General features: G+C 45.9%; 1 protein-coding gene across 8 annotated transcripts in view; it reads right to left on the bottom strand.

Moving 5' to 3' along the window:
- Nucleotides 1-26,505, bottom strand: part of TRIO (trio Rho guanine nucleotide exchange factor) — a 229,759-nt gene that overhangs the window by 78,941 nt on the left and 124,313 nt on the right. For all 8 annotated transcript variants that reach the window (XM_047768042.1, XM_047768034.1, XM_047768051.1 and 5 more), the window contains 7 exons: nucleotides 24,932-25,024; nucleotides 22,290-22,401; nucleotides 19,874-20,064; nucleotides 17,850-17,951; nucleotides 14,433-14,575; nucleotides 13,740-13,839; nucleotides 1,511-1,754 (listed from right to left, as the gene is read on the bottom strand). In XM_047768042.1, the coding sequence (XP_047623998.1) occupies nucleotides 1,511-1,754; nucleotides 13,740-13,839; nucleotides 14,433-14,575; nucleotides 17,850-17,951; nucleotides 19,874-20,064; nucleotides 22,290-22,401; nucleotides 24,932-25,024 (985 nt within the window). The remainder of the gene's footprint in view (nucleotides 1-1,510; nucleotides 1,755-13,739; nucleotides 13,840-14,432; nucleotides 14,576-17,849; nucleotides 17,952-19,873; nucleotides 20,065-22,289; nucleotides 22,402-24,931; nucleotides 25,025-26,505) is intronic.

Below are 26,505 nucleotides of genomic sequence, written 5' to 3' on the forward strand. Positions count from 1 at the left end.
AGCTCCTCATCAAGGTGACACTAAAGTCATACTTAGGCCCCGAGGGATCTGGAACATGGCTGGGCCTGTAATTACCAAGCTGAGCTGATCACCAGCTGTATCCTGTGCAGCCTCCTTTAGCTCAGGCAGTGACTATCCCTCAGCAGGCAGAGGATGGGCTCCAGGACTTGGCAGGATGAATGTGAGGAGGGCAAGTATGACAAACGGAGGGAGCAATTGGAATGTTCCAGAATTATCAAGAAAGAACTAGAAAATGGCAGTACACTGATGTTCTCTCAGGATGGGTAAACAAACTACAGGCCCACAAACCTAGAAGAATCAGCCATTTGTAGGTGGCTGAGAAATGAGGACTGTGATGTAATGTGGTTCAAAGCATATGAACTCTATCCAGTGTGCATTTTTCTAGAAGCTAAAGACCAGTGTTTCTGCGAAGGCCCTAAAGCCTCGAATGAGCTCATCACTAAGATGGAAGATTAATAAACCAGCATTGTCCAGTGGACACAGTACCAGCTACATATGGAATTTAAAATTTTCAAGTAGCCACAATTTAAGTAATAAAAAGCAACAGGTGAAATTAATTTTACTCATTCACTTTGTTTAACCACACTATAAGATATATGATCATTTCAGTATATAATGACTATAAAATAGTCATCCTTTTTTCAAACTAGTGTGTACAGCAATGCTCCATAGTAACGTTAGTCCAGCAGCTATCATGCTGCACATTCAGGATAAATGAACTCTCGAGACTCTTGCCAAGAGCCCATGACAGAGCCATTGAGACACATGCGGAAAAGCAAAATTGCTACACTGGCCTTTCTCTAAAGGGTCCCCAAACAACACCTAATGTTGTCTTGTTTAAATGCCCTGTTATTTCAGTTGAAAAGCACTTCTTTCGAAAGCCACCTCTCTTGTCACAGGCGCAGACCCCTGACACTGAGGCCTCCGCCAGCTTCTCGTGGGGGGGGGGGGTCCCATCTGTATTCCTTCTCTATGGAGTCTAGGAAGACTCAGACGCTTTACACAGTTTGTAGATGCTGTGGCTAAACTCTCAGGGCCTGTGTGCTAGACCATCCAGTGTTTAACACTGACCAAATAAAGAACCCACAATGTGAAATCCTGGTTAGGGAGATGCTGAATATGGTCTCCCCCCACACACATCTGTTGTCCACATCACCTGGAGGACAATGGTACCTTCTCTGTCTTCTCCATTTATGAATGACTCAGGCCCCAAAAGAAAGGCCCCCTTCTCCTTCTCTAACCTGCTATCTTACTACACTGTCCTGGGAAACCAGGTGATGCTTCATTATTTCTGAATGATAGGTGAAATCTTCATTCCACCTCAGCTCCTGGTGGGTTAAAAGGGCCCAGAGACACAGCGATAAAGGACTGGGGCCCAAGTGACAAGGAAGGATTGCACCTATTACAACTCAGCAAAGGTGGGGGACGGAAACACCAGGGTCATTTCCAGGAGAACCGGCACTGCCATCCACGCTCCGCCAACTCCTACCTTTGTGGTTGAAGATGCCCTCCATTTCCATGCTACTCCTAGAGTGGGCGATGCACAGAGAGCCACAGGGCACCAGGCCTTCTGCGGCGGGGGACCGGTCAGTGGTGCGCACCAGACACCAGTCAGGCTTGTCGTGGGGCCTCTCCAAGACTTCCACAGTCTGGCCGCGGCGGATGGTCAGCTCGGTGCTGTTGCAGGCTGTGAAGTCGTGGATCACCACTGTCAGCTCACAGCCGCCGGAGAGCTGGAAAGGGAGAGGGGACAGGTCAGCAAGCCCAAGCCATCAGCCCTCAGCAGGTGAGGCTGGCGACTGGGCCGGGAACCTCCTTCCACCCCGCAGCTGGGTCAGAGCACCGGGTACCAGTTGGGCAATGGCTCTCACATTTCACTGCCCCTCAATTTAATGTCCTTTTGGAATCACACAAATAGTTATTTACCCTTTCACACTGTAGCACATAATTACGATTTTCTGCATGTAACACTATCAGAACTTGATGGTTTTTCAAATATTTTCATGCCTGAGAGGTATCTCCCTTCTCAAAAAGTGCCATTACAGGTGATCCTTGGACAATGTGGGGGTCAGGGTTGCTGATTCCCTGCACAGTCAAAAATCTGCATGTAACTCTTGACTCCCCCCAGACTTAACTACTACTAGCCTACAGTCGACCAGAGGCCTGGTCCATAACATGAACAGGTGATCAACACATATTTTGTGTGCCATATGTATTAGGTACTGTATTCTTACAATAGAGCACACCAGAAAAAAGAAAACATTATTAAGGAAATCATGAGGAAGAGAAAATACACTTACAGTACATATGTGTATTTATCAAAAAAGCATGAATCAGTGGCCCTGTGCAGTTTACATTTGTGTTTGTTCAAAGCTCATGCTCACTTTAAAACTTGGGGGAAACTAGTAAAGCCTCTGCTTAAAGGCCTTTGGGGGGCTGTAGTGAAATGGCAATAAAATGGGGTAGAGTCAGTCTGCCTGGCGTGGGCAGTGTGGGCGCTGAGCGAGGGCTGCTGGGCACTGCTGGGCTCGGCAGGAACAGCCGCAGAAAAGGGAGAGGAAAGGCGATGGCCAGATCCTGAAACACGAGAGGAGCATGCTCCCCTCTCGTCCCAGCCCCCAGGAGACCCCTTGGTGTGACATTCTGACCCTCTGCCAGTGACCCCAGCTCCTCCTAGGCCCCAGCGTGCGGCTCCACACACTGGCTGCATGGACACAGGCTCATGGCCCATGTGCCACCTGGCTTGAGAGGCCTTTCCCTTCTTTCCTCCTCTAAGCTCACTCCCATTTTCTATGTTCCAAGTCTTAGGCCCTTTGAAGAATATCCACGAGCTCCATAAAGAACATAAACTCCATGATCTCAGCTTGCAAAACAAGTGCATGGCCATCTCTGACCGTCTGCTCTCTGTCAGCTGTGTCTGGCATGTCTTCCCCTAGGCCACACCCTCAGGACGGCTCCTATACATGCTCGTTACCATCCCTCCCATGGAAGAATCTGTGACCAGCTCCCCATCTCTGGACTGTCCCCCCAGGCTCCGGCCTCCTGTCTGAGGGCCACCGCCCCTGCATGGGCTCCGTAACCTCACCCGCTGAGCTGGGTGCTTCCAAGTGGGCATCCTGGCCGCTGCCTCCCTGTCCTTTCAAAGCAGGGTCCAGGACGTGACTCATTATCCCCCCAGTCTGTTTCTCTCACAGTGCTGCCTTTCGGGTAATAGGGTCACAGTCAGGTGCACTGGTTTTCACCCCCCAAATTCTCTCAGATGGATTCTGATTCCTCGCTTCCTCTGCAGGCCCAGGCCAATCACTTCACTTGATGGACGGCTGCCAGGGGTTCCTGGGCGGCCTCCCTGATCCAGGCTCTCCTTCCAGACCACCTGGACACCACCGCCAGAGTCACCTTTTTAAAACACTGGTCCTCCTGCTCAAATTCGCCATCCTCCTACTCAAGAACCTCAGGCACAAATTCCTTATGCGGGCCTCAGACTTCCCCGCTCTAGGGTTCCAGCCCACCTTCCAGGCACACGCAGCTACGCCGCACATGCTCTACAGCTCGAAGTGGCCGTGACCTCCTGCTGCAGTGGCCCCACACACCCTGTGTTCACGTTACCCCTTTTGCTCAGAGGCCTGCCTCCCCAGTTTCTCTAGTCCAGGTCCTGCCACTCCCCTGAGAAGCTGCTCCTCTGTCTACCATCTAGCACTCTGTCCTTAAACAAACTGTGTCTCAATTCTGATGTGAACTGGGTCTTCTGTGTGTATACGTGTCTGCCCTCGGCAGGTGTGTGCCATCCTTCTGTGACTGTCCCTGCCCTAAGTGTGAGGGACTGGCTGGGTTGTCTCAATCACCCCTGAGCCCCCTGTGCCAACAAGGGCCAGCACATGGCCTGTAGGGGGAACTGGTGAAGGGCAGGCTTTCCTTGAGGCCACCTCATGCAGCACTTCGTACCAGCAAGTGGGAAAATACCGGCTGAAGTGAAAAAGGTAAAAAAGGTTTGCTCTAAAAATGAAGGCCCTGTTGGAAAACCAAACCAAAACATGGGTTTCTCCTGTGACCTGAGAACAAGCATTGTGTTCAGCATGGGATGTGCCTGGTTTTCTGTCACCATCTGGGCTTTGGCAGAGGCCCCACGAGAACAGAAGATGGATGACCGGCTGTGGTGGGTGGAAGGGAGGGATGGCAGGCCTCCTGCTGGGAAGCACCCTCTTCCAGGGAGGCCACCAGGCCTACCCCCTGGAGGAGGACTGGGAGCTGTGCCACCTGCTGCAGCTCCTGGCCCCGCAGTGTCCTTGGCCGCCTGCCTGTGCTCGAGGCTGCTGGCCGGCCCTCTGTTGCCCTCGTGCTCTTCTCTGCCCTCCTGTTCTAACAGCCTGTCTTTCCAGAGAAAGCTTAGCTCTCAGAGTAAGATAGACATGTGCACTAGACAACCACAGAAAGCAAAACAATGCAAAACTCCCCCATCAAAAAGAATTGTCTTTACTAGGCCACAAAGGACATTTTTCACAAATGATTAATCCCCTTCTAGATTTTATAAATTTCTCTGTGGAAAAGCCATGCTGAGTCTCACATTTGTCCATGAACAATCGAAGATGCTGATGTGAAAATGTTAACGGCCGAGGCCCAGCCTCGAGAATAATTTTCCCCGTAAAACCCCAGTTATGGAAGTGGTTAATCCCTGTAGCGAAAAGGAGAAATGTGACCCGGGGACAGGCCCCTCAGGCCCCCACTTCCTACGAACCCCGCCCTTGGCCAGAGCTCTCCCAGGCGGCCACTCGTCCACTGGGCCTGACTGTGAACATGATCCCAGGGTGTCACCACCCCTGCAGTGGGAAGTTCTATGTAAGACACACTGCCTTATCACCAGCCCGTGCTGCTCGCCTTCTCCAGTTTTGGGCATTTTTCAGACTTGCTCAAAGCCACGTGATAGTCTGCGGATGGGGGAAGGGTGGGAAGGGAGAAGGGGGCTGCCCAGAGGAACGAAGCCAGACTTTCTTTCTGGCTCTGAGTTTTCAGCCCCTTACAGAGTAATCAAAACTATTGGAAACATCTGTGCTCCTGACAGAGTCTGAGAAATAAAAATCAAGGCTGTGCTGACAAAGAATCACATACTCAGTCAACATGCTTTTTTTCAAAGGCTTTAGAGAACTTAATAACAAAATCTAGTATCAGAAGAATCTGATTTCAAACAGTGCGAGAATTATCATTAAACAAACAAATAAAAAAACTTATCTTCTTGGCTTTACCCCAAAGAATCAACTGGCCTTTCCATAAGAATCCCCTGCACAAATCTCTGAAGGGGAGCACTAAATGAACATTTTCTAGTCCAGAAAAGAGACAACCCATGGATTTCTGTCTCAATGTGCACATTTGAATATTTTAAACTTAGTCCAAAGCTTGTCTTTAAAACCAGGCTTGTTAATTAATAACAACAACAACAAAAACATTTTTTGGTATAAAAGACATAACTATTTTGAAGATGCAATGCAAGTCATTACAGCCTTTTATAAAGAATTAAACTCCTAATGAGAGAAAGTTCAGATAATATACATCAACAGGTCTTATTTATTGTCAGTGACATTTCTACCCACAGTGACACAATTTCATTACTACACTGAAAGAGTTACCATTCCATTTATCTAGTTTAAAAATTCACTTTTCCTTTCCAACCATATTTTGTGAAAGTTTTCAAATGATCATTTCCAAGTCTATATATTTTATGGACTTTCTATTGTGGGCTCTTTACAACACACATTTAGTTTAGGATTAAAGTTTATGAAAAATCTCAATTTCCATGACTCACATTAACTTGTGACATTCTTATCAGAAGATAGTTTTCCCAATTTTTCTGCTTTTCGCCTTTAAAAAATTTAAATGTGGTGACTAAAAAGCATGAAATGGACTTAATTGAAGCACGGACCATGGATACTATAACCAAACGCCTCCTCCAAGACCACCCTGGTCCTTCTGAAAGGGCTGCCAGGGGAACTCTGTGACCCAAGTGCACAATTAGCAGGATCAAACCAGGGTCCTTTTGCCTGAATTCTCTCAGTGACTGAAAATGACTCAATTGCTATGTCTCACCCCAAAGAATGCAATACTCATCTCTGGTCATAGGCAGGCAAACTCTAACAACTGCCACACACAACAGACTTTAATTACTTTTAATGTTTTCTGGAGAAACCATGTTTCATCGTTTTGCTTTTTGTCTGAACCCAGTGGGTGACAATATCTGAAGCAGAGCCAGGGCTGGGGGTTTCTCACCCTGTGGCTCTAGCACCCCTACCCCAACCCTGCACTATAATGAGGCCCTTCTACATTACAAGAACGTCTGGTTCTTGAGACAACAGCAAACACCTGGTTCGGATCACTGGCCCCCCGATGAGCTCTCAGGCAGAGCAAGGCAGTGCTTTACGACTGCGGGCGGATGACAAGGTCCTCCCTGCAAATGTCTGGGCTTTGAGAGCCCATGATCCAGTGCAGGTGGGGGCCTGTGGTCTAATAAAAGCCACCTTCCCCGAAAGAATAGAGTGTATCAACCTGTGAACAGTTCCAACCCACAGCCCAATGTGGTGCCACCACTCAGAAGCCTCACAAAAGGGTCTTGCGGTTTGGGGAGGTTTCACACAGAAGGGACCGAGAGTGGTTCCTTGGTCAGAGGGGATTAGAAAGTACAGCTCTGTTGGTGGTCGCGGCAGGAGAAAGCGGCCCCTGGCAGCCAGAACAATTCCCCAAGGAGATGCTCGCCACCCAGGCTTCTCGCTGGGCAACTGCGAGGAGGCCAGAGGCTTGAGCTGATCAGCAGCGACCCTAATGATGCGACTGCCAGGCCTCTTGCTCACTCCAACCCCAAGGCCAAGTTCACAGGAGAAGCCGTCACAAAATCTACTACTGGGTTCCCAAGAGGACCCCTGGGAAGGCTCTCCCCTGTGGGGGTGCAAATAGAAATCTGTGAGAACTGAAAAATGGTTAAGATGGCAAAAATTTTATGTTTCTTACCACTCTTCTAAGAAAAAGAAAACAGGGGGAAAAAAAAAAAGGAAATCTGTAAGAAATGTGAGGAAAAACTCTTTCAAAAGCAGCAGCTTACCACATTTTACCCAGAAAAGAGAAACTGAGGACAGTATTCAGGGAGGTTAAGCCTTTACTCTTTGCTAATGTGACACACACTGCTTTGTGACATGAAAACAACTCTTGGAAGACTTCCTTGACTGTGACACACATGAGGTGCAACAGAAGTTAGATTATCAGGAAGCTAAATTTAGAAGAGCTAACTAAAAAGGCAAACTTTAAGTATAAAAAAGTCAGGCCAACCAGAGTGAGGACAGCTCCTGTGTCAGGCCTCTAGCCTTCTTGGAAGTGACCTTGGCCAACGTCACACCTGTGCTCACTCTGAACATTTCAGCAGAGGCACCAGACCATGCTGAGCGGGGCTGCGGGCTGAGCTGTGGTGCATGAAGGCAAAGCTTTGTGGCTGAAATGCAGAAAAAGGAAGGAGGGTTGGGGGGCAGACGGCTTGACCCCACCTGCACTTCTTTCAGTCACAGGTCCTGGAAAGCAAGATAACTCTGAGGACAATTTAACCCAAAGGAGCCTGTGTGCTGCATTTGCTGAGTGGGCAAGACAGCCTATTATCCAGAAAAGTTTATTTGAAATGCCCCTTTTGGAGTTCCCATGTGGCTCAGTGGTAACAACCCAGCTAGCAGCCATGAGAACACAGGTTCGATCCTTGGCCTCACTCAGTGGGTTAAGGATATGGCATTGCCGTGAGCTGTGGTGTAGGTCACAGATGTGGCTTGGATCCTGTGTTGTTGTGGTTGTGGCATAGGCCAGAGGCTACAGAACTTCCATATGCCCCATGTTAGGTACTAGAAGGAAGAAAAAAAAAAAAAGAAAGAAAGAAGAAAAAAACACCCCTTTTTTTGTTTTCTCAAGAAGTAAGGTATGATAGCCAGGTAAGCAGCTGACTGGGTCCCTCACCTGAAGGAAGAACAACCAGAATATACATCCGCCTCAGGTCTGAATCAAAACCGTGCTGTCACCATCAGTTGTGACTTTGACCAGTACTGTCAACTTTACACTAAAAACACTTCTCCAGGCACCACTATCTTTAGAAACACTTTTGTTACATTTCTACCTAAACTTCGTATTTTTGAATAATTTGCCTCTTCTTAGAACTGAGGCTCTCTACTTTAGCAAGGGGGATTTTGTTTTTCTGACGAAAGTTAGCGAGGACTGAATTCATTCTGTGGTTTTATGAGAGAACTTAAGAAGCTTGTTAAAAACTACAGAAAGCCACAGTCATTTAGAAAGAGAGAGGGGATCAATGCCAGGTGCCACCCTCATCAGGCTGCCAAGTGGGTAGTGCCCTCATAGGGATCCGACCCTGTGAAGAGCATGGAGCGTCCTACACACACAAGGCCACAGCGTGGTGCACGTGGAGGATGATAGACAAGTGGCTGGCAAAATCTTTCCAACAAGAGTCCCCCACTCAGCATGGGGTCGGTACTTTGCTGTTGGGCCACCAAGATGCAGAAGTCCAGGCACTAACTGAGCAATCTGCCCTTATTTAGCACAGCTTCTAGCTCCTAACAAATATGATTAGCTTCTAAACCCATTGCACCTGGGGCGGCTCAGTGAGAGGCCCATGTGGACAGTGAACCCCAAAAGCTAGCGACCAATGTCAGGCCCACCAGGGAGGGAGAATAAAGCAGTTATCAAAATGAAGACATAGTGAGAGCTAGCGTCTATCCAGCGCTCCGTACCCATGAGGCACTGTTTCCACACGTGCCTCATTCTGCTCACAGCCCTAGGCGGGAGGAGTGCAGTCCCCATTCACAGAGAGCCCAGTCACTTGCCCAAGGCTGCTGAGAGGCCTGGCTGGGGCGTCTCCTCGTTCTCACCCCTGCTAGTGGACATTACATGCTCTGCTTACTGTACAAGGTCGCACTCTGAGCAGAGTTGGGACCCTGATGTCTGGAATATTCTGTTTGAGGGGATCAAAACTAGGTGCTGTCCTTAGAAAGGCTTCTAAACGAAATAACTCTATTTCATACCCATGCAGGCAAACCCCGAGGCTCCAGGAGAAGCAGAGCTCTGCAAGGCCAGGAGCCCAGCAGGTCCTGTGAGTTGGGCTTCCTTTTGCCTCCAGCACCTTCAGGCAGAGGGGAGAGCCGGAGCTCAAGCCGCTGGTGCCCAGTGCCTGGTGTGCAAGGAATGGGGCTGAATGCAGGTATGAGGCATTCTTAGGTAGGCTGAACATGGGTTTCCTTTCCCAGAATGTGAATCCAGCCATTATTTTCAAATGCACTGGCATTAATTACTTTGTATACTACCTCACCATTGCAATTTACAGATATCCATTTAAGTTCCTATGCGGTAGCCTGTCACTTCACCGAGGGTGACTGACTTTAAATTACATAAAATTTCATACCCCCAACACAGCACTATATGTGCTTCATGAAAAGTAACTGAAACCATTTATTTCTTAAAATGTGTGGATTCATATATTCATATCATAAGCTTTGGGCAGTTCATGCCAAGTAACAAGTCTCAACTAAACTTCTCGTTCATTACAAATAAGAACCGGGCAACTTCAGACCTAAAGAAGGCTTACACCTGGTCCCCTGCTGGCTGGGGCCACTTTTTCACAGACTGTCCCAACTTGGCTTGGTGGTATTTTCATACTGACCTCCAGATGCTGTTCTACAGACGCCTGTGCTTGATTCTCATGTTTCCTATTTTCCTTATATGTTTTTTAACAGACAAGTAATGCAGACAGAAGGAAAAAATATTAAAAATGCTTCTTTAGTATGCTAAAAATATTTAGCTCCTATTCAGCTCTAGTGTGAAATAACAGGGTCTAGACCCCACTGGGTAATTAAATCCACATTCTGGTTCTGGCTGCAGCTCCCTGCTGCTGGGTGGCCCTGCAGGGTCGTGTAAGCTCCCTCGTCTCCTCCGTGTACTGAATGTTTCTCCTCCCTACCTCAGGGAGACGAGCTCAGGACAAATGAGATAAGGATCTGGCAAGCATTTGATTTCTTTGGAACCCAAATTACATTTTCATAAGATCACTGTATCAGCACAAGGACCATTAATATGGGGAAGAATTGGTGCTAAAGTCCCATTTGGAACAAAGAGGTGGCATATTTTAAAGCTAATGTTTTCTGGGAAGGAAGTGTGGGCCTGTGGCCTATATGTGGGACCAGCCTTCTCTGGGTCTGCTAACAGTGCCCCCTGGAAAGAGGGTGTCTCCAGAAGCCCCTCCTTAACAGGCTCCTCCAGAACCTTCTGAGCCTCATCTGAGAGTTACCACAGCCCTGGGCACATAACTTTTCCTAAAGAATTCTCCAAGAGGCCAAGCCAAAAACATCCCCCCACCCAGCTCCTGAAATGGAACCAAACTCCATGATAACAACTAACTCAGAACAGACATCATAAATTAAGTCAAACAGGCAAAATATAGTTAAGTAATTTCCCTTGCCAGATCTATCTTATCTGCCCGTGTCATCAGAGGCTGTTTAAGCTTGAAATACGTAGCATGGAAAGAACCTCAAGATATACGAAAAGTTACTGCCATTACAGATGGGGGGGTGGGGAGGTTTCTTGGTTAAGCCTAGTCCAGAAAAACAATGCATTTTACAAACTGACTCAGAAAAGGGGGCATGTTCCTCAGTGTACTTTCCCAAATCACCTACTGACCCTGAAATGTTTGTTCTATCAGAAGTACGGAAAGGGAAGAGTTCCCGTCATGGCTCAGCGGAAACAAATCCGACTAGGAACCATGACGTTGTGGGTTCAATCCCTGGCCTTGCTCAGCGGGTTAAGGATCCAGTGTTGCTGTGAGCTGTGGTATAGGTTGCAGATATGGCTCAGAACCTGCGTTGCTGTGGCTCTGGCTTAGGCCGGCGGCTGTAGCTCCTATTGGACCCCTAGCCTGGGAACCTCCATATGCTGCAGGTGTGGCCCTAGAAAAGGCAAAACGGGAAAAAAAAAAAAAAAGTACGGAAAGGGAGATGGCTACAAGAAAACCTTCCAAAAGCAGAGAACACACTCGTGCAGACATACATGCGGTTACAAATGTGGACTTTCTTTTGTATGAGGCCTCATGGGTGTATCCCTCAGAACTCCAAAAGCTGGCTCATCTATATCAAGTCTCACTTGCTGTTTATTCTCCCAAATGCAGAGCCCAAGAACCCATGGCAGTTTTACAGTCTTAGGAAGACATTTCATCCCTTTTGTGTAGTTCTGAGCCTATTAAGGACCCAAGGTCTCAATGAGGGATATTAAATACATGCCATGTCCATTTAAGACAGTTGCAGAGTGTCACTACTCAAGATGGTTTAGCATCATGAGAATGGCAACCTGAGAGTAGTCACAGTGTCACCCCACCGCCCCCACCCCCTGCCCAGTAAGCACAGTGAGAGCCGAGGCTGCATTGGAGGAAGTGGCCCTGGAGGGTCTCTGAGCTATAGACTTACGTTCAGGGAGAATACATTAGGTGAGGTAAACAGGAACTAAGGAATTATACCTCCACAGATAAAATACTTAAGAAGCTGTTCTTTAAAAATTCTAATACCGCAGTAGACTCCAAAGGCAGAATGATTAATTTCTGCAGACCTATATTTGTTTGTGATCTATTCATCTTCTCTCACCGGGTATAAGAATTCGTGTTTTATTAGCAATAGGTCCTGGGATAATGCCTTATTTTTCCACAGGAGTTATGCAGGCTCATTTCCAAAGTCACATAAGCCTATTATGCTGTAACAGATCCCAAGAAGAACTAGTTAACCCCTCCTAGCTCCAGGATGGAGCCTGACCTCTGGGGCAAAAACCTGCGGTGACCCCCAGGGAACAGGCTGGGGATAGGCTGTCAGGGGACAGGCTGTCCCGGGCACGAGCACCTGAGTGCTCCATGGGCCAGGGTCTCAGAGTAGTGGGCTGAGAGCTGGGGGTCCCTCACCAGAGGCAGGGGGCATTTCTGGACTCTCATCACCACCTATTAGTACATAAGCCACCTGAGAAACAAAGTTGCCCTGTCTCCTTGGACCACCTTCCAGAAAAGTCTTAACACCCCTTCCAAAAGGCTGAATGACTTACATTTATTTTTCTCTAGCCATTTTATTCAAATAACATATTTTCAAAATAAACTTTTAAACTCAGTTCTAGGGTAAACCCATACCAGATCCATGAGAGGATCTCTGGGGCCTGGTGGCCTCCAGCTGGGGCAGTGACGTGCAGCCACAAGAGTCTATGAAACCGCCTGTCCCCTTAGCGTGATCCATGATCACCTCTGACTTCTCCTTCAGGTGGAAGTCTTGTCTAATGATTTAGGTATAACTCAATCACTTTATTATTTTTTTAAAAGAAAATCATCAGGATTACTCTAATGAAATGTTTCCAATTCAAACTTTGTTTTCTCAGCCGAATGACTGTGGGTGGGGCCGCAGGGAGAGAGCCTATTAGGTAGCAAATGCCTGAACACGTCATTTATCTTATTCCTCATTATTACTACTGATGAGAAATATTTGCTGAATGCTAATACACTGAGCGCTGATCAAAATCGAATGAGACACTGTTTTTATTCCCCATCCTGCTGCTCAGGATTCTGTGTTCTAGGACTTATGACTCATTGAACTCAGAAAGCAGGCTGAGAAAGAGCTAACTGCTCAAATTAGAAAGGTTCTGAAAATGAAATCATTGTGGGAAAACAATATTTTTAAACCTACTTATCTCTGTCCCGGAAACATTCAATACCACCAATTCTTCTAAACCAAGTGAGAAAAGGCTGGGACTCCAAGACTTGCCACCTGAAACAGCTCCCAATGCCACACCCTGTTTTGTCAGCAGTTGCTTCCAAATGGCAGGGCGGTCAGGACATCGAGCCGAGCGGGCTGCGGAAATGCCGTGCAAAGGCAGACTCTCCACTTGGGACTAAGGCCTCATGTGGGGAAGTACAGCGAGAAACCCTGGAATTCTGAACTATGGCAAGTTCAAGGAAACCCATATTTGTTGTCAAATAATTTATTTTAAGAACTTGGTCTAGCATTCTAGAAATAGAACAGGCCTCCCCTCAGTAGAGGGAGAGGCCTCGTGGATGTCGATGTCCCCCATTGGCTGTTAGAGGGGACTTGGGCATCTGTGCATCACGTAAGCCCAAGGTTCCAACTTCTCCTGTCAGCTTATTCGTAGGTTGTTAATTCTATCAAGAGGGAATCATAGGACCCTCCAGGCCACTGCTGTAGAAGATAAACCTACAGACTCCTGTGCTGCAAGTCTGATCATCCTGGTGGGTGGTCAGCATGGTGCAGTCCAGTCCAGGGGCACCTGTGTGCTCAGAAGGTGCCTCAGGGTCAATGTGCAGATGCTGCAGCCGCTGCTCCAATCAGAGGGGCCCCACTCTTAGGGACACACAGGGGCTCTGTGTAAGATTCGATTTATAAGAATAGGGGCTTCTGCTTAAGAAAAAATAAAAAACTGCCTTAGAACTCCCTGATAGAAAACCACGTAAACACATGGGGAAGGGCAACTGAATTTTTTCTGAATCCTTAGGGCTAAGGTCTTCTCACCCTGACACTCCAAATCTTTGCTCCTGGTACCATGTCCTGGCACCTCTCTTAACCATGGCAACCATGTGCAATGCTGATGACCAAGTGTCATTTATTGCTACAAAGAGGCTACTTCGCGTCAGATCGGAGACCAGCCCCGTTGACACTCTGGTTTACCTTGTCGCTGTCCAGCGTGTTCTGAGATGTCCGGGAGGCGATGGAAATGGTATCAGGCTGGCTGCTGCCGTCTCCTTGGCTATCCAGATCCTCTCCATCCCTGCAGACACAAAGAAACTCCTGACACCACTGGGCTTGTCTTTCAAGACCATAAAGACAAACTATCGGCTACTGGAGAGATAACGGGTTTGCTTATAGACGTGCAAATCGGTCTGCATGACTGAGGCTGCCACCGCTGTATTAATGACAGTCACTCTTCATGGAGAACCGGCTTTGTGCTCGGTACTGGACAGAGCATCTAACGTCTATCCCACCATTCATTTTTCACAACAATAAAACACAGTGATAAAATCACCGCCCCTTTAGAAATGAGAAGCAAAAACATTGAGATGCTACATTAACCTGTCCAAGGTCACATGCATGACCTCTGCATGTGCACAGATTAACACCTGGGGTGGAAGAGGAGAATGATTAGGGGTTCGCAGACAGACCCTCATTTGCTTTATGCCGAAGGAGGCTGCTGTCTTGATGAAGCAATCTCATGACTAAGGATGATGTTCTGTATGAACTCTATCTTTTAAAAAAGTGTATCCCTTGAACATTTGAGAAAAATGACTTTGAAGAATAAGGTAACATGGGCTTGTTCATTCCCTTAATAACAACAAACTTCCAAGAAGATCCCGAGGCACTGACCTCCGTCCTTTCTGCCTCGTGGCCGGGGCGGTCTTGGGGATGTGGATGGGCTCCTTCAGGGCGCCTTTCAGGTGCACAGTCCTTTCCTGGATCACTTCCCGGATGTGCTTGATCCAGTCCTGCTTGTTTTCTATACTGGAGGCCTTGACAAGGTGTTAGAATTGATCAGGATCCAGAAGGGGCCCGTTCTAGAACCTGCACTAACCACACTCAGGTCTCCACATTCCTGGAGATGCCCATTTAAAAAAGAATTTTTCAGCTGAAAAGCAACCACATCCTGTTTATTAATTCACCACCAAATAAATGGTCCTCATTTTGAATATTTTTTCATCAAAACTGCTTTTATTCTATGGCATTTATGGTATTCCAGATCTCTGAATATTCTCGTAATCAGTCGCTCCCCAGTCCCAAGGCCTTTTAAGCAGCCCTGGATAAATATATAACACAGCCAAACCCAACCCAAGTGTCTTGAGACCCTTTAGGCACAGACGAGCGGTCAGTGGCCCGTGGAGCATCAGCAGAAACATGCACATCTTGACACCTCGCCCCCCAGGACTCACGGGTCAACGGCTGCAGCTGCACTGTTTCGCTGCCTGTGTCTGTCTCCCCCCCCCCCACCCGCTGCCTCCACACCCACACTGTGCAGAGTTGGGGCCTCCCTAATCCTCCTGTTACAAATGAGGGCCCTCTGCACAGACACATCAGAAACGTGGCCATCGTCACACAGCGAGCAGGTGAAGAAGCTGAAATTCCTGGGGATGGACGCCTGAACCTGTGCCCTAAACTCTGCTTCTGGGATAGAGAGGGCAGCCCTCTGCCAATTACATGTGCTTGATCCCTCAACTCCACTCAACGCTGGAGAAAGTCTCTGAAAACAACGCAGAGTGGATACTCAACAAGCGTTTGTTGAATGAACACATACGGCATCGATTTTTCCAGATTTTTTTCTTGCACTGTGCCTCAAAGAAGGTGCGTTTTTTTCCTCCCCTTTTTGCATGCCCTGGGCCTGAGTAACAGTTTTTAATTTCCTTACGGAAAACATCACCCTCCCATGATATAATCGTAATTCCCTGTCAATGATTAAAACAATCATCAGTGGATTACAGATGAGATCACAAGGGAGGGGTACCCGGCACCTTCTCATGCTGGACCTTGTTTTTGAAAATACAAAGTCAAAGCCCATGCTGGGAAAGGAAATTAAAATCAAGAAGTCTCAAAATAAAGTGTTTTAACCGGAGACTGTCTTCAAAGTTCCCGAGGGGTGTTAACAGGGAAACAAATGAAGGATAAAAGGAGCCTCTCGTGCCTCTGCCCAGATCTGATGCCAAGAAAGCAGCAGAACCGATTTCTTCTGGGGTTAGGAGGCACGGGAACCGGGAGCCAGGGAGTGTGTGCATGAAGTAAGCATCTCAGGATGGAAGACTGTGAACAACACGCAACTATTGGGATTTCAATCCTGATGCAAACGTTTGGGAGGCGAGACACAGCAAAAGGTCTGAGGAGGAACATCTGGCAGAATCTGGAGACAACACAGGACATCTGTACGATCGTTCAAGAATAACGAAAATTTTCGTAATTTATATGGAGTCGACTAATCACTACATGTACGCAGAGAAATTCTCCTAACCTTAAAGAAATTAAACAGGGGAAAAAGGCACCACTTTTTCAGAAACAGCAAGAGGAAGGCAACCCAGCTAAAATAATAAGTAAAAGGTCACACTTGGCTAAGGGAAGGGCATGATTTGTTTCATGTTCTCAGTAGTCTCAGCCTGTTTACAAAAGGAGTTAGAAATAAAATTCTCCTTTATAAAAGTAAAATGGGGTCACAGTTTTGTTCTACCAACACTAGGCCATCACCATCACTGTCAGTAGCACCATTACGGTCACCACCACCACCACCATCCACACTGTTGCCACATCTCTACATATGCTACAGTCTACACCATCATCTGTACCATAACCACTGTCACCATGGCTAAAATACCCATCTTCACCCATTGCCGCCACCACCGCCACAGAGCAATCTCTGAAATTATTAAGTACATCATTATCTTTAGTCTCTCACTGAAAGTCAGAAAAATAACCCAAATTCCCCAGAAAACTTTCATCTAGTAAAGCCCACGATAATTCTTATTCTTCAGTTCCATCGTGAGTATTTTATTATGTCCTAAATGAAAGCAGTCCATCTCTGGCTAAAATATCTGGCGCTTTTTCTCAGATGCACCCTCTGGCATTTGTCACTGTAGCTAATCTGGATAAATACTCAAGTTTTAACGTCTTGAGTATGCATTAAAATTGAATGCCTTAGAAAAGTTCAGCTATCTAATATTCAGCTATCAGGGCGATTTATATTTTATAGGGCTTCATGCCAATACTCATAAGAATACACTGAGTTGGCAATCATATGTTCATTGCAAAACAATCCATCATTTCCATGTGAATAAAGAGTTTAGGAACACGATGGCTTCCAGAGTCAGTGGTCACTAAAGTACAGGCTCCATAAGAGTGACTGAGCACTGAGCAACTCACAGTTGCTGGAAATACCTCAGAGAGATTCAGAGGAATGTAAGAGACAAAATCGCTGACATGCAAGTCCACACACCAGAGGCCCGTTAAGCTTTTGGCTTGTCTCCCAACATTCTACAAATCTTCAGCAACATCTGCCCCCAAACATCCTCAAGTCACTCATAGTCTTTCCAGACAGCTCAAAAAGACAGTCCCATCTGCATTTTCTCAAACACAGAAGGAGGGACGTCTATAAGACGCCCTTAGAGCCCTCATCATTCCTAGAGAGGTTAGTACAATCAAAACCAAGTTCAAATCAAATATTCACAGATAAATTCCTCCCTCAAAGACTGTATACTCAAAAGACCCTTAGGGCTTTTGAATGCTTTAAATGATAACATCACCAATCCCCCTGTATTTGATCATAACCCGTTTTTGTCTCTGTCTCCAAACCAGAAACCAATGAGCCTAGGACCCCAAGAAGACTCCTGACACTTTCACCCTTGCAACTGTCAAAGGCCCTCACAATTCATCAGGTGACCATTTTCCTCAGGAAGCCAGAGGTCAAGTGTAGAATGGGAGGTCCTGGTCCATACCTCCTTCCATCCAATTCCTACATCTTTTACGGAATCACCCAATTCTTTATAAGACTAGAAGAATGGAGAAATTTAGAAGGACCTTCCTCAGTGTGACCTTTTAGTGGGCAAGCAGAAGTTTAGCTCAAGTTACTTCACCACTGGAATACCAAACTGAATTTTTTCTACAGTTCTTTTTGTGTACTCAATTTCAACAGATCACAAAGGGAACAAATTAAAAGGCGTGAAAACTGATGTGTTCCAACAACAGGAAAAAGCCCACAGAGATACAGTAAACTTGTCACAAAGCAAATCCCCAAGCTTCAAATGGACGTACCTTAAGGACAATTTTATTATCTGAAGTTGGCGTCCTCCCCACCCACAGTGCAAATTTGCAAGGATCTCCTTCAACATGTTCTGTGACACCCAACTCTGAGGTCTGGATGGAAAGACAATTATACAATTAGATGACAGTAAAATTCTGGCAAGACATAGAACAAAGACCAAGAAAATCATTTTTGGTGGCTAGTGATCATGCTAGGTTCCAACAACACAGTTTGTTTACACTAATACATAACCCTTAGATCTCACTTTAGCTAAGACAAGGAAATTTTGTTCCAAGGCTACACATAATTGACTTCATCACTTTCGCGTCCTCTGAGCACCTCTAATGGAAATCCTAACGCAGGTCAACAAAGAAAAAAACCCAAAATATCTGAAAACTCTATTATCTAGGAAATCCAGAGTTGACTTTTCAAACGTATAAACAATAAAATGAGTCTGTTCTAGTTGCAAAAGAGCTGCCACCATGCAATTTCATTAACAAAGTGACTTCGCAGAGGTAAATGATATTTTAAAGCTCCGCTGTTTTCCCTGGTGTTTATCAATAGCATTAACTTGCAGTATTTCACCAATGATTTAAAGGGCTAAGAGACGAACTTTCTCCCTGTAGTATACGCCTTTGCATATGCAGAACACGGGAGAGTGTAGATGGAGGTCAACGCCCTGTGTCCCTCCCCCACAACCAAGTTCACCCCAGTGCATTCTCTCCCCTCCAGCAAAGGAAGTGATTCATAGTCGTGGCCTCTGAGGGAACCTTAACTTTTAAAAGATAAATTAAATGAAGATGTATCAGCTTTTAAAACAGACTAGCTTGGTCTCTAAGGACTGATTAAAGCCAGCTAGTGAAATTACTAGCCAGCAAGGCTGCATTTTTTTTCCCAGTTACAATATGATCTAAAATGATGTAAGGTGGGCCAGAATCCAAAAGACAATCTCAAACGGGATACAAGCCAGAGACACGGTATGAAAATCATTAGTTTGAACTTGCAAATTCCAGATTACTATTAAGATGGCTTCTATGCTTGGTAGTAATCTATGATTATTACTTTGGGGATTTGATTAATAAATGGATGTCATAAAAATGTATAATGCCTAAGTTGTCCAAATTCTAAATCTCTGTCAATATTTTTAAGTGGTCTGCCGTACCTTGTGAAGAGAGAACCAAATTCTAGTCTATTCTCTGATTGTGATTTTTCCTTAGTTTTGCCCAATCCTCCCCCACACCAGACCCTGCGCAATCGCACAAAAAGAAGGTGGAGGTCAGAAAACCCATCTCAGGCTTTTCTGAGAATCGACTCATATGGTTCATACGGTTTATGGCTGCAACTGTCACCAGTGAAAAAAAGGTACAAGGGATGTTTTTCTTGCCAGGAAGGACACTGACAAGTTAAAAAAGAATTCAAGCATCACTGTGCCTACCAAGCACTTAGGGAAGGCTGTCTCAAGGTAGGCAGGGCTGTGGATCTTTAAAATTATTTTTGCTTACCTACATTTTCTCTAAAAATCGTATCTTGCTGCTGTAAAGAACTGTAAATTTATGCATTTATGTATTTATTTTTCATACTTCATCATTAAGAGCCCACAGTGAGCTCTGGGTAAGGCTGCTTAAATAAGTTCCAATGTTGGTAAATGGAAAATTAATTATAATGATATGAGAACCTCTTTAATCATAGTCTAATAAGATCAATTTATTTATAAAGTTAGTTAAGGCACACAAGAGATAAATGATTTACATTCACTTACAAAGTGTTTTCTCATCCTGCAGTTAACATTTTACATAATTTAGAAAAAAAAGACAAGTTTCCTGAGTCTAGTGATGCTCAAACTTGCTAGTGCCCTCTAGTGGATGCAAGTCCCTGAGAATTTAACCAAAGATCAAAATGTGACAATTTCAGACTCACGTTTTAGTAATAGTTTGAGAGGTTAAATTGAAAGCAACAGACAGTCATTTTTCTCTACCCACAAAAATGTTGCAAGAGTGCCACCTTTAAATTTACAATTCTTAAGGCCTATACTTACAAACAATTTGCTTTTATAAAGGTACTTGCTTCTCCCACTGGAATCTTTCACTTCTTTACTAAACACTAAGGACATTTCAAAAAGGAAGAGGTGCCGTTCCCGACCCTTTCGAATTAAGGTTTTTGGGTCCCACACTTGGAAGGATTCCTGCAGGATGAGTTCTCCCTGAGACTCAATGTTTTCATCAAACCCTACAAAATGAAAAAAAAAAAAAGAAAAAAAAAAAGAAAGGAGGCAGAGTCAGTTTGAAAGAATAAAAAAAAGGATGCAGGATGCATAAGGCAGAATTATGGCTACTTAAACACGTCTAAAACAACCATCCATTAAATCTAAGCACTGACCCACCTGACAAAAGATAATTTTCCCTAAAATACAACTTGGCATATATTTTCCTGTGTTCAAAAAAACAAATGCAACTTTATTTTGTTAAGTTCTGTGTCCTCATAATTTGATATCTGCATTAATTTAACCCCCACCTCCCCCTCAGCTTCACTCCCAGCATTCTAGCACACAGCCTTTTCCATCCCGGCTTTCCAGCAGACAGCCTCCTCCATCCTGGCATTCTGGCGTTCGGCCTGCTCTGTCCTGAATAGCCACCCCTCCGCCATCTCTCAGCTGGCTGTGACCTACTTCCGGCCTGCACCTGCATCTTGGCCCTCTCTTTCCTCAGCCTAGAACATCCTTCCTGGACTTTCTGCTGAAGTCTCTGCCTTTCTCTGAGGCCCTGTCTGGCTTTCCTTTTGGAAGACATCCCTGGCTACCCTTTCTTGGGAAAATTTCTCTCCTTTTTCTTCCCTCATTTTTATTTTTCATTTATTCAAATTTATTTCTATTTTTAAAAGGTGCAGAGTTTCTAAACCAAGCATGAAATCCATCGCAGCAGCAATATTAACCTAATAATAAATATGGTTTCATTTTTCAACTCAGGCTCAAAGTTTCCAAATTAACCTGTGAAGAGTTTAAACTGTGATTCTGTAACTATTAGAACACATGGATAAAGCTACTTGAGAGAGTGTCTAAGCAAATTAGAAGTTGAGATTTGGGAGAGAAGCAGATTAATAATGTATACTTAGTGCGCTGTACTTAATTAGCAAACAAACTGATGTTTCAAGTTTAACATATATCCCTTCAAGCGAGTCAGTCTCTCTGGCTGCCTCTCACTGCTGCCATGAGGGGCTGACACCAAGGCAGGGCTCCCAGCTGGGTACCCACTTCTCCATGACCAGAAGCCCCTCCGTGGCCAGCGGTACATTTCCAGCACTCTCTGTGGTCAGGAGCAGCCATACCTCTGCTTGCCTCTGCAGGAGCACAACTTCTGTTTCTGCCCTTTAGCTGTCCCATCCCTGCGAGATGGAATGCTAATAGGGCACTGCAGCATCCTGCACCTGGCCAGCCAGGGGACAGCCAAGGAGCAGAGAGACACCAGCTAAATGGAGACCGAGTCTTCAGTGATGTCATGAGGGGTGCCTCCTGGCTCAGGATTTTACATCAGAGGAGATGGTGCTAGGGCTTGGCTTCTGATGCTGGGGCCTCTGTAACAAGCAGCAGCACCTCTGCCCTACCTAATGTGTGTTCAATATGATCCATGCTGATGACCCAGGCTGGCAAAAGCATGTGGGGCGGGGCTACTTCTTAAAATAACTCTGTGCAACCTGATACTAAGAGCTAAGCTGTAACACAGAACTAGCTTTCTTAAACAGAAGTGTTCATGGAAATTCTACTTATTATGATAACTTTTTAGCATTTTTATCAGTCTTTCTTTATCCTGGGACATACCATGTCCAGCTGCCCAGGCAGGGGTGTGGTACCTGCTCTGCTCAAGGCTCTGGCAAGTGAGGCAGTGGATGCAGAGATGGAGACACAGCCTTACAGGGGTTTCACCATCTCGGGGTGGATCTACCTACCCTTCCTGAGTCTGGCTAACATGGGTACAAGTGACTCGAGGGGATCCAGGGTGTGGAAAGGCTGGTCTCCAGTCAGGGGATGAGGATAGGCTTGAACTGAGGTTGAAGCGTGTCCTTGATCCCTAAGCAGAGCCATGAGACCAATTCTTCGTCATCGTCGTCTTTTTTTTTTTTGTCTTTTTAGGGCTGCATGTGTGGCATGTGGAAGTTCCTAGTCTAGGGGTCGAATTGGAGCTGCAGCTGCTGGCCTACGCCACAGCCACAGCCACGTGGGATCCAAGCTGTGTCTGAGACCTACACCAGAGCTCACAGCAACGCCGGAACCTTAAACCCAAGTGAGGCCAGGGTTCAAACCCGCATTCTCATGGATACTAGTCAGATTTGTTTCCACTGAGGCACGATGGGAACTCCCCGTGAGACCAATTCTTGAAAGGAGGCACCTACAGCTCACCTGGCACCTCCTAACTAAAGAGGCACAAGGCCGAGACTCTGGGTGGGGGTGAGGGGCATACCTTCCAGCATGCTGAGGTGCATCGCGTCGTTGGCCCGCTTGGGCACGCTGAGCATCACCTCCAGGCCGTCCTTGATCTCACCCTTCCCCTCCTCGCAACACGTGAGCAGCTCCTGTGGGAGACCAACACTATGAGGGAGCCCGAGACCACGAAACGCTCCAGCAACGAGGTCTTTGCAGAAATGGAAATCAATGGAAAGCCATGACTTTCAAGACAAAAACAGACTAGTCAACCGCGCAGAGATTCTCATGGACAACGAACAATAAACCTGAACCATATCTTTATTCAATGGACGGAAGGCTTTGTCCTGCTCAAATCAGGACATTTCTTCACTTCAGGGGAAGCCACGTGTAGTCACAGTTTAAGGTGACATTAGTGTACATGTTAACTACCATCTGTCAAAAACGGCAAATAAAAATATTTAATCTGTGAGGCAAAGCATAGTCAGCCACTGAGGTCAGGCCAGAGTCCAGTTAGCACTGATCTGCTTCTCATGGGAACCCTGCATGCTTCACGATTCATGATTCATGGACACTCCACCCCCTCCACCCCGGAGCTGTCCCATCTCGCAGCAGGAAGGCATCACCGCACAGGGACCTAAGAGGACACACTTCTCCTTTGTGCTGAGAGGTTCCGAAAGCTCTAATGATTTCAGGACCCCTCCCTGGGTGTGATGACATTTCAGATTTACGTAGAGGGACACCTGTCATGAGCTGAGTGACAGTAGGGGCAACAGATTCACATTCTGGTGGGCTCCATCCAGGATAGCTTCCCACCAGACTTATTTTCAATCAGGGACAGAAACAACAGCTTTCTGTGCCCTGGTGTGGTGTTCGACAAGTGGGACATGACCCTGCAGCCAGCTCTGGCCACACCTTGGATAGTTGGGGACAAGGCAACTGCTTGATAGACACCCCTTCTCAGGGCCAGGTGGTGTGCACCTAGTGCTCTGAAAAGCTCGGCACAAAGTGCTTTAAAACTGCAACTCACTGAGATGAGCTTCAGTCAACAGAACTCACCACTGTTCTCCTGAAGGGCCCCTGGGCAGAGCAAAGGCAGGTTTATAAATGAAAGCAGCAGTTTAACAGTGAATGACTAGATGTGAGGTCACTAAGGAAGAGATCTTTACTAGAACCACATGCTAAAAACAAAACCCATCAATCTTGTGGACACTGAGAGGTAATTGCCTTTGCAGAATTAGAAAGCAGAGGGCAAACGTGAACATAAACAACTTAGCCCCCTGACTTCTATTTCACATTTATAGCAACCACATATTTATGCCGTGATGATCATAAAATCACTTAATGGGATTTTGACATAGAAGCGCAGGAGAGATTTTCCCAGAGAAGAATATGCCAGAATGATAACCCTTCACAAGGGAATGGAGCCACTTTTTATTGTTTCCAAACTTTTTTAACTAAAAAAAGGAAAGACGGGCTTTGGGCATTCATAACTTCATCATCTGTATTGTTTTGTATCTAGAAACATTACATGAACATCTCCTATTGTGCTTGGCTTGAACTGGGGACATAGTTGGGGTCATGAAATATTTTTACTAGGATGCAGGGGTGGTATTCTAAAGCTTAAAAACATTCAATAGCCAACAAAGTGGTAGGAGAACAGCATGAGGTAGAAGTTGTGAATTATTTTTGACAACTTGTAGTCAAGGAAATGTGTATCAATTGTAATGAACTTTGTAACAACAATTCTCAGTTTTATTGACCACTCTATTGTCAAGACTAATTGTTATTTGATTTTTACAAGTGTGATTTTTTTTTGTCTTTTGTCTTTTTTGTTGTTGTTGTTGTTGTTGCTATTTCTTGGGCCGCTCCCGCAGCATATGGAGGTTCCCAGGCTAGGGGTCCAATCGGAGCTGTAGCCACTGGCCTACGCCAGAGCCACAGCAATGCGGGATCCGAGCCGCGTCTGCAACCTACACCACAGCTCACGGCAACGCCGGATCGTTAACCCACTGAGCAAGGGCAGGGACCGAACCCGCAACTTCATGGTTCCTAGTCGGATTCGTTAACCACTGCACCACGACGGGAACTCCAAGTGTGATTTTAATTATAATCATTCATAAACAAACAAACCGTCAGTTTGACACAAGCCATACCAAGAACAATGGTACTAAATTACCCAGGATTGACAATTTCTCTTTCTTTTCTCATTTTATGTTAGGTAGTACTAGGGTCAGTCAGCAAAGTTCAGGTGCCTAATCAAATAATATAATAAAATGTGCCAAGAAATCAGTCGGGGCAATAAGCAGCAATGAACTAAAAAATAAAATCAGGAGTTCCCATCATGGCGCAGCGGATTTGATTCCTGGCCTCCCTCAGTGGGTTAAGGCACCGGCACTGCCGTGAGCTGGGATGTAGGTCGCAGATGTGGCTCGGATCTGGTGTTGCTGTGGCAGTGCTGTTGGCCAGCAGCTGTAGCTCTGATTCGACCCCTAGCCTGGGAACCTCCATGTACCAGGAGTGCAGCCCTAAAAAAAATAAATGGAAATATAAACAAATAAATAAAATAATTCACTAGGTGTTATTTCAAAAAGTGAGGAAACTTTACATAAAATAAAACAATAGCAAAATGGTAATGCACAGTTCATAATATTGTGCAGGCTGAAGATGCTTCATACATACTTTTAAAAGGAGCTGATACTTCGTTATTCGCTGAACTGGTTTAATAAGGTACGAAGAGATGGAATTGGCTAATCCATGCCGTTGTTGTATCTCCTAAATTAAAAAAAATAAACACATACACATCACTGGTTAGGTCAGACAGGAACTAAAAATTTATATTTATTTATTCCCCATGATGGATACACACAAACCACTTGTTCTGTAAATATAAAGTAGAAATCACTATAGATTTTTTAAATAAGATAAACATAAAAATCTCAGTCAAGTTATTTTGAACACTACAGACAGAGTGTTTCCTCTGCACTACAGGCCTCAAGTGCAGAGATCAAGGAGAGGAGCCAGCAACTCCCCAATGCTGACCCATGGGCCATCACTGGTCCCTGCCTGGCTGGTGGACAGACTCTCTTCCTGCTGCTCCTGAAGCCTCGGCCCCATAGGTGCTCTTGTCACAGACCACATCCCGGCGGGGAGGCTTCCTTTGTCCCCATTATAAAGAATTCCTCTCTCCTGCCTACTCTTATTTTCACACCAATCTACTGTATCTGCAGGATCTTAGCTCTTAGCATCCTCTTTAGGGCTCAAGGTTTTTTTAAAGGACTTTAATGCCAAACTTTATATGTGCCACATGCTCTCAATGCTTAGGCCTTAAATAATTCTAATGTATGTAGCCACAGTGTTGGGCTCCACTTAACAGCAAAGTCCTAGGGTCATAGGAAATACTGAAGAGAAAAGGCCGCACTGGGCTGGAAACAGGCTTCATATTTACCAAGGAGGTGATGTATAACTACTGGTCATGAGAATGACAACCAAAATAGGGACACCCATAGACCCGCTCTACCTTAAAGACAGAAGCTAAAAGAGAGGACAGATGATCACACTTAGCCATGTACAAGCATAAGGATGGAAACAAATGGTGTTCCCACTGTGGCTCAGCAGTAAAGAATCCAACCAGTAACCATGAGGACAGGGGTCCAATCTCTGGCCTCGCTCAGCAGGTTAAGGATCTGGTGTTGCCGTGAGCTGTGGTGTAGGTTGCAGACGTGGCTCGGATTCCGAGTTACTGTGGCTGGGGTATAGGCCGGCGGCTGCAGCTTCAATTCAACCCTAACCTGGGAACTGCTGTATGCTACAGGTGTGCCCCCACCCCCCCAAGAAGATGGAATCTAGTCTAATACCCTCATGGCCTCAAGCACCAAATTATACATAAGCATCTGAAAGTACCTTATCTTCTTTTTTTTTTTGCTTTTATTTTTTTTAGGGCCGCACCTGTGGCATATGGAAGTTTCCAGGCTAGGGATCAAATTGGCAATACGGTGCTGACCTACACCACAGCCACAGCAACGCAGGATCTGAGCCATGTCTGCGAGCTACACCACAGCTCACGGCAATGCCAGATCCTCAACCCACTGAGTGAGGCCAGGTATCGAACCCGAAACCTCACGGCTCCTAGTTGGATTCGTTCCCACTGTGCCACGATGGGAACTTCCAAAAGTACCTTATCTTCTAATCAAAACCTATTTGGCACACCTTTGACTGCGTTCTGGAAATCCCAAAAATATTCTGTTTATTACATC

This window comes from Phacochoerus africanus, chromosome 1 (assembly GCF_016906955.1).
Source record: "Phacochoerus africanus isolate WHEZ1 chromosome 1, ROS_Pafr_v1, whole genome shotgun sequence".
NCBI classification, from domain to species: Eukaryota; Metazoa; Chordata; class Mammalia; order Artiodactyla; family Suidae; genus Phacochoerus; species Phacochoerus africanus.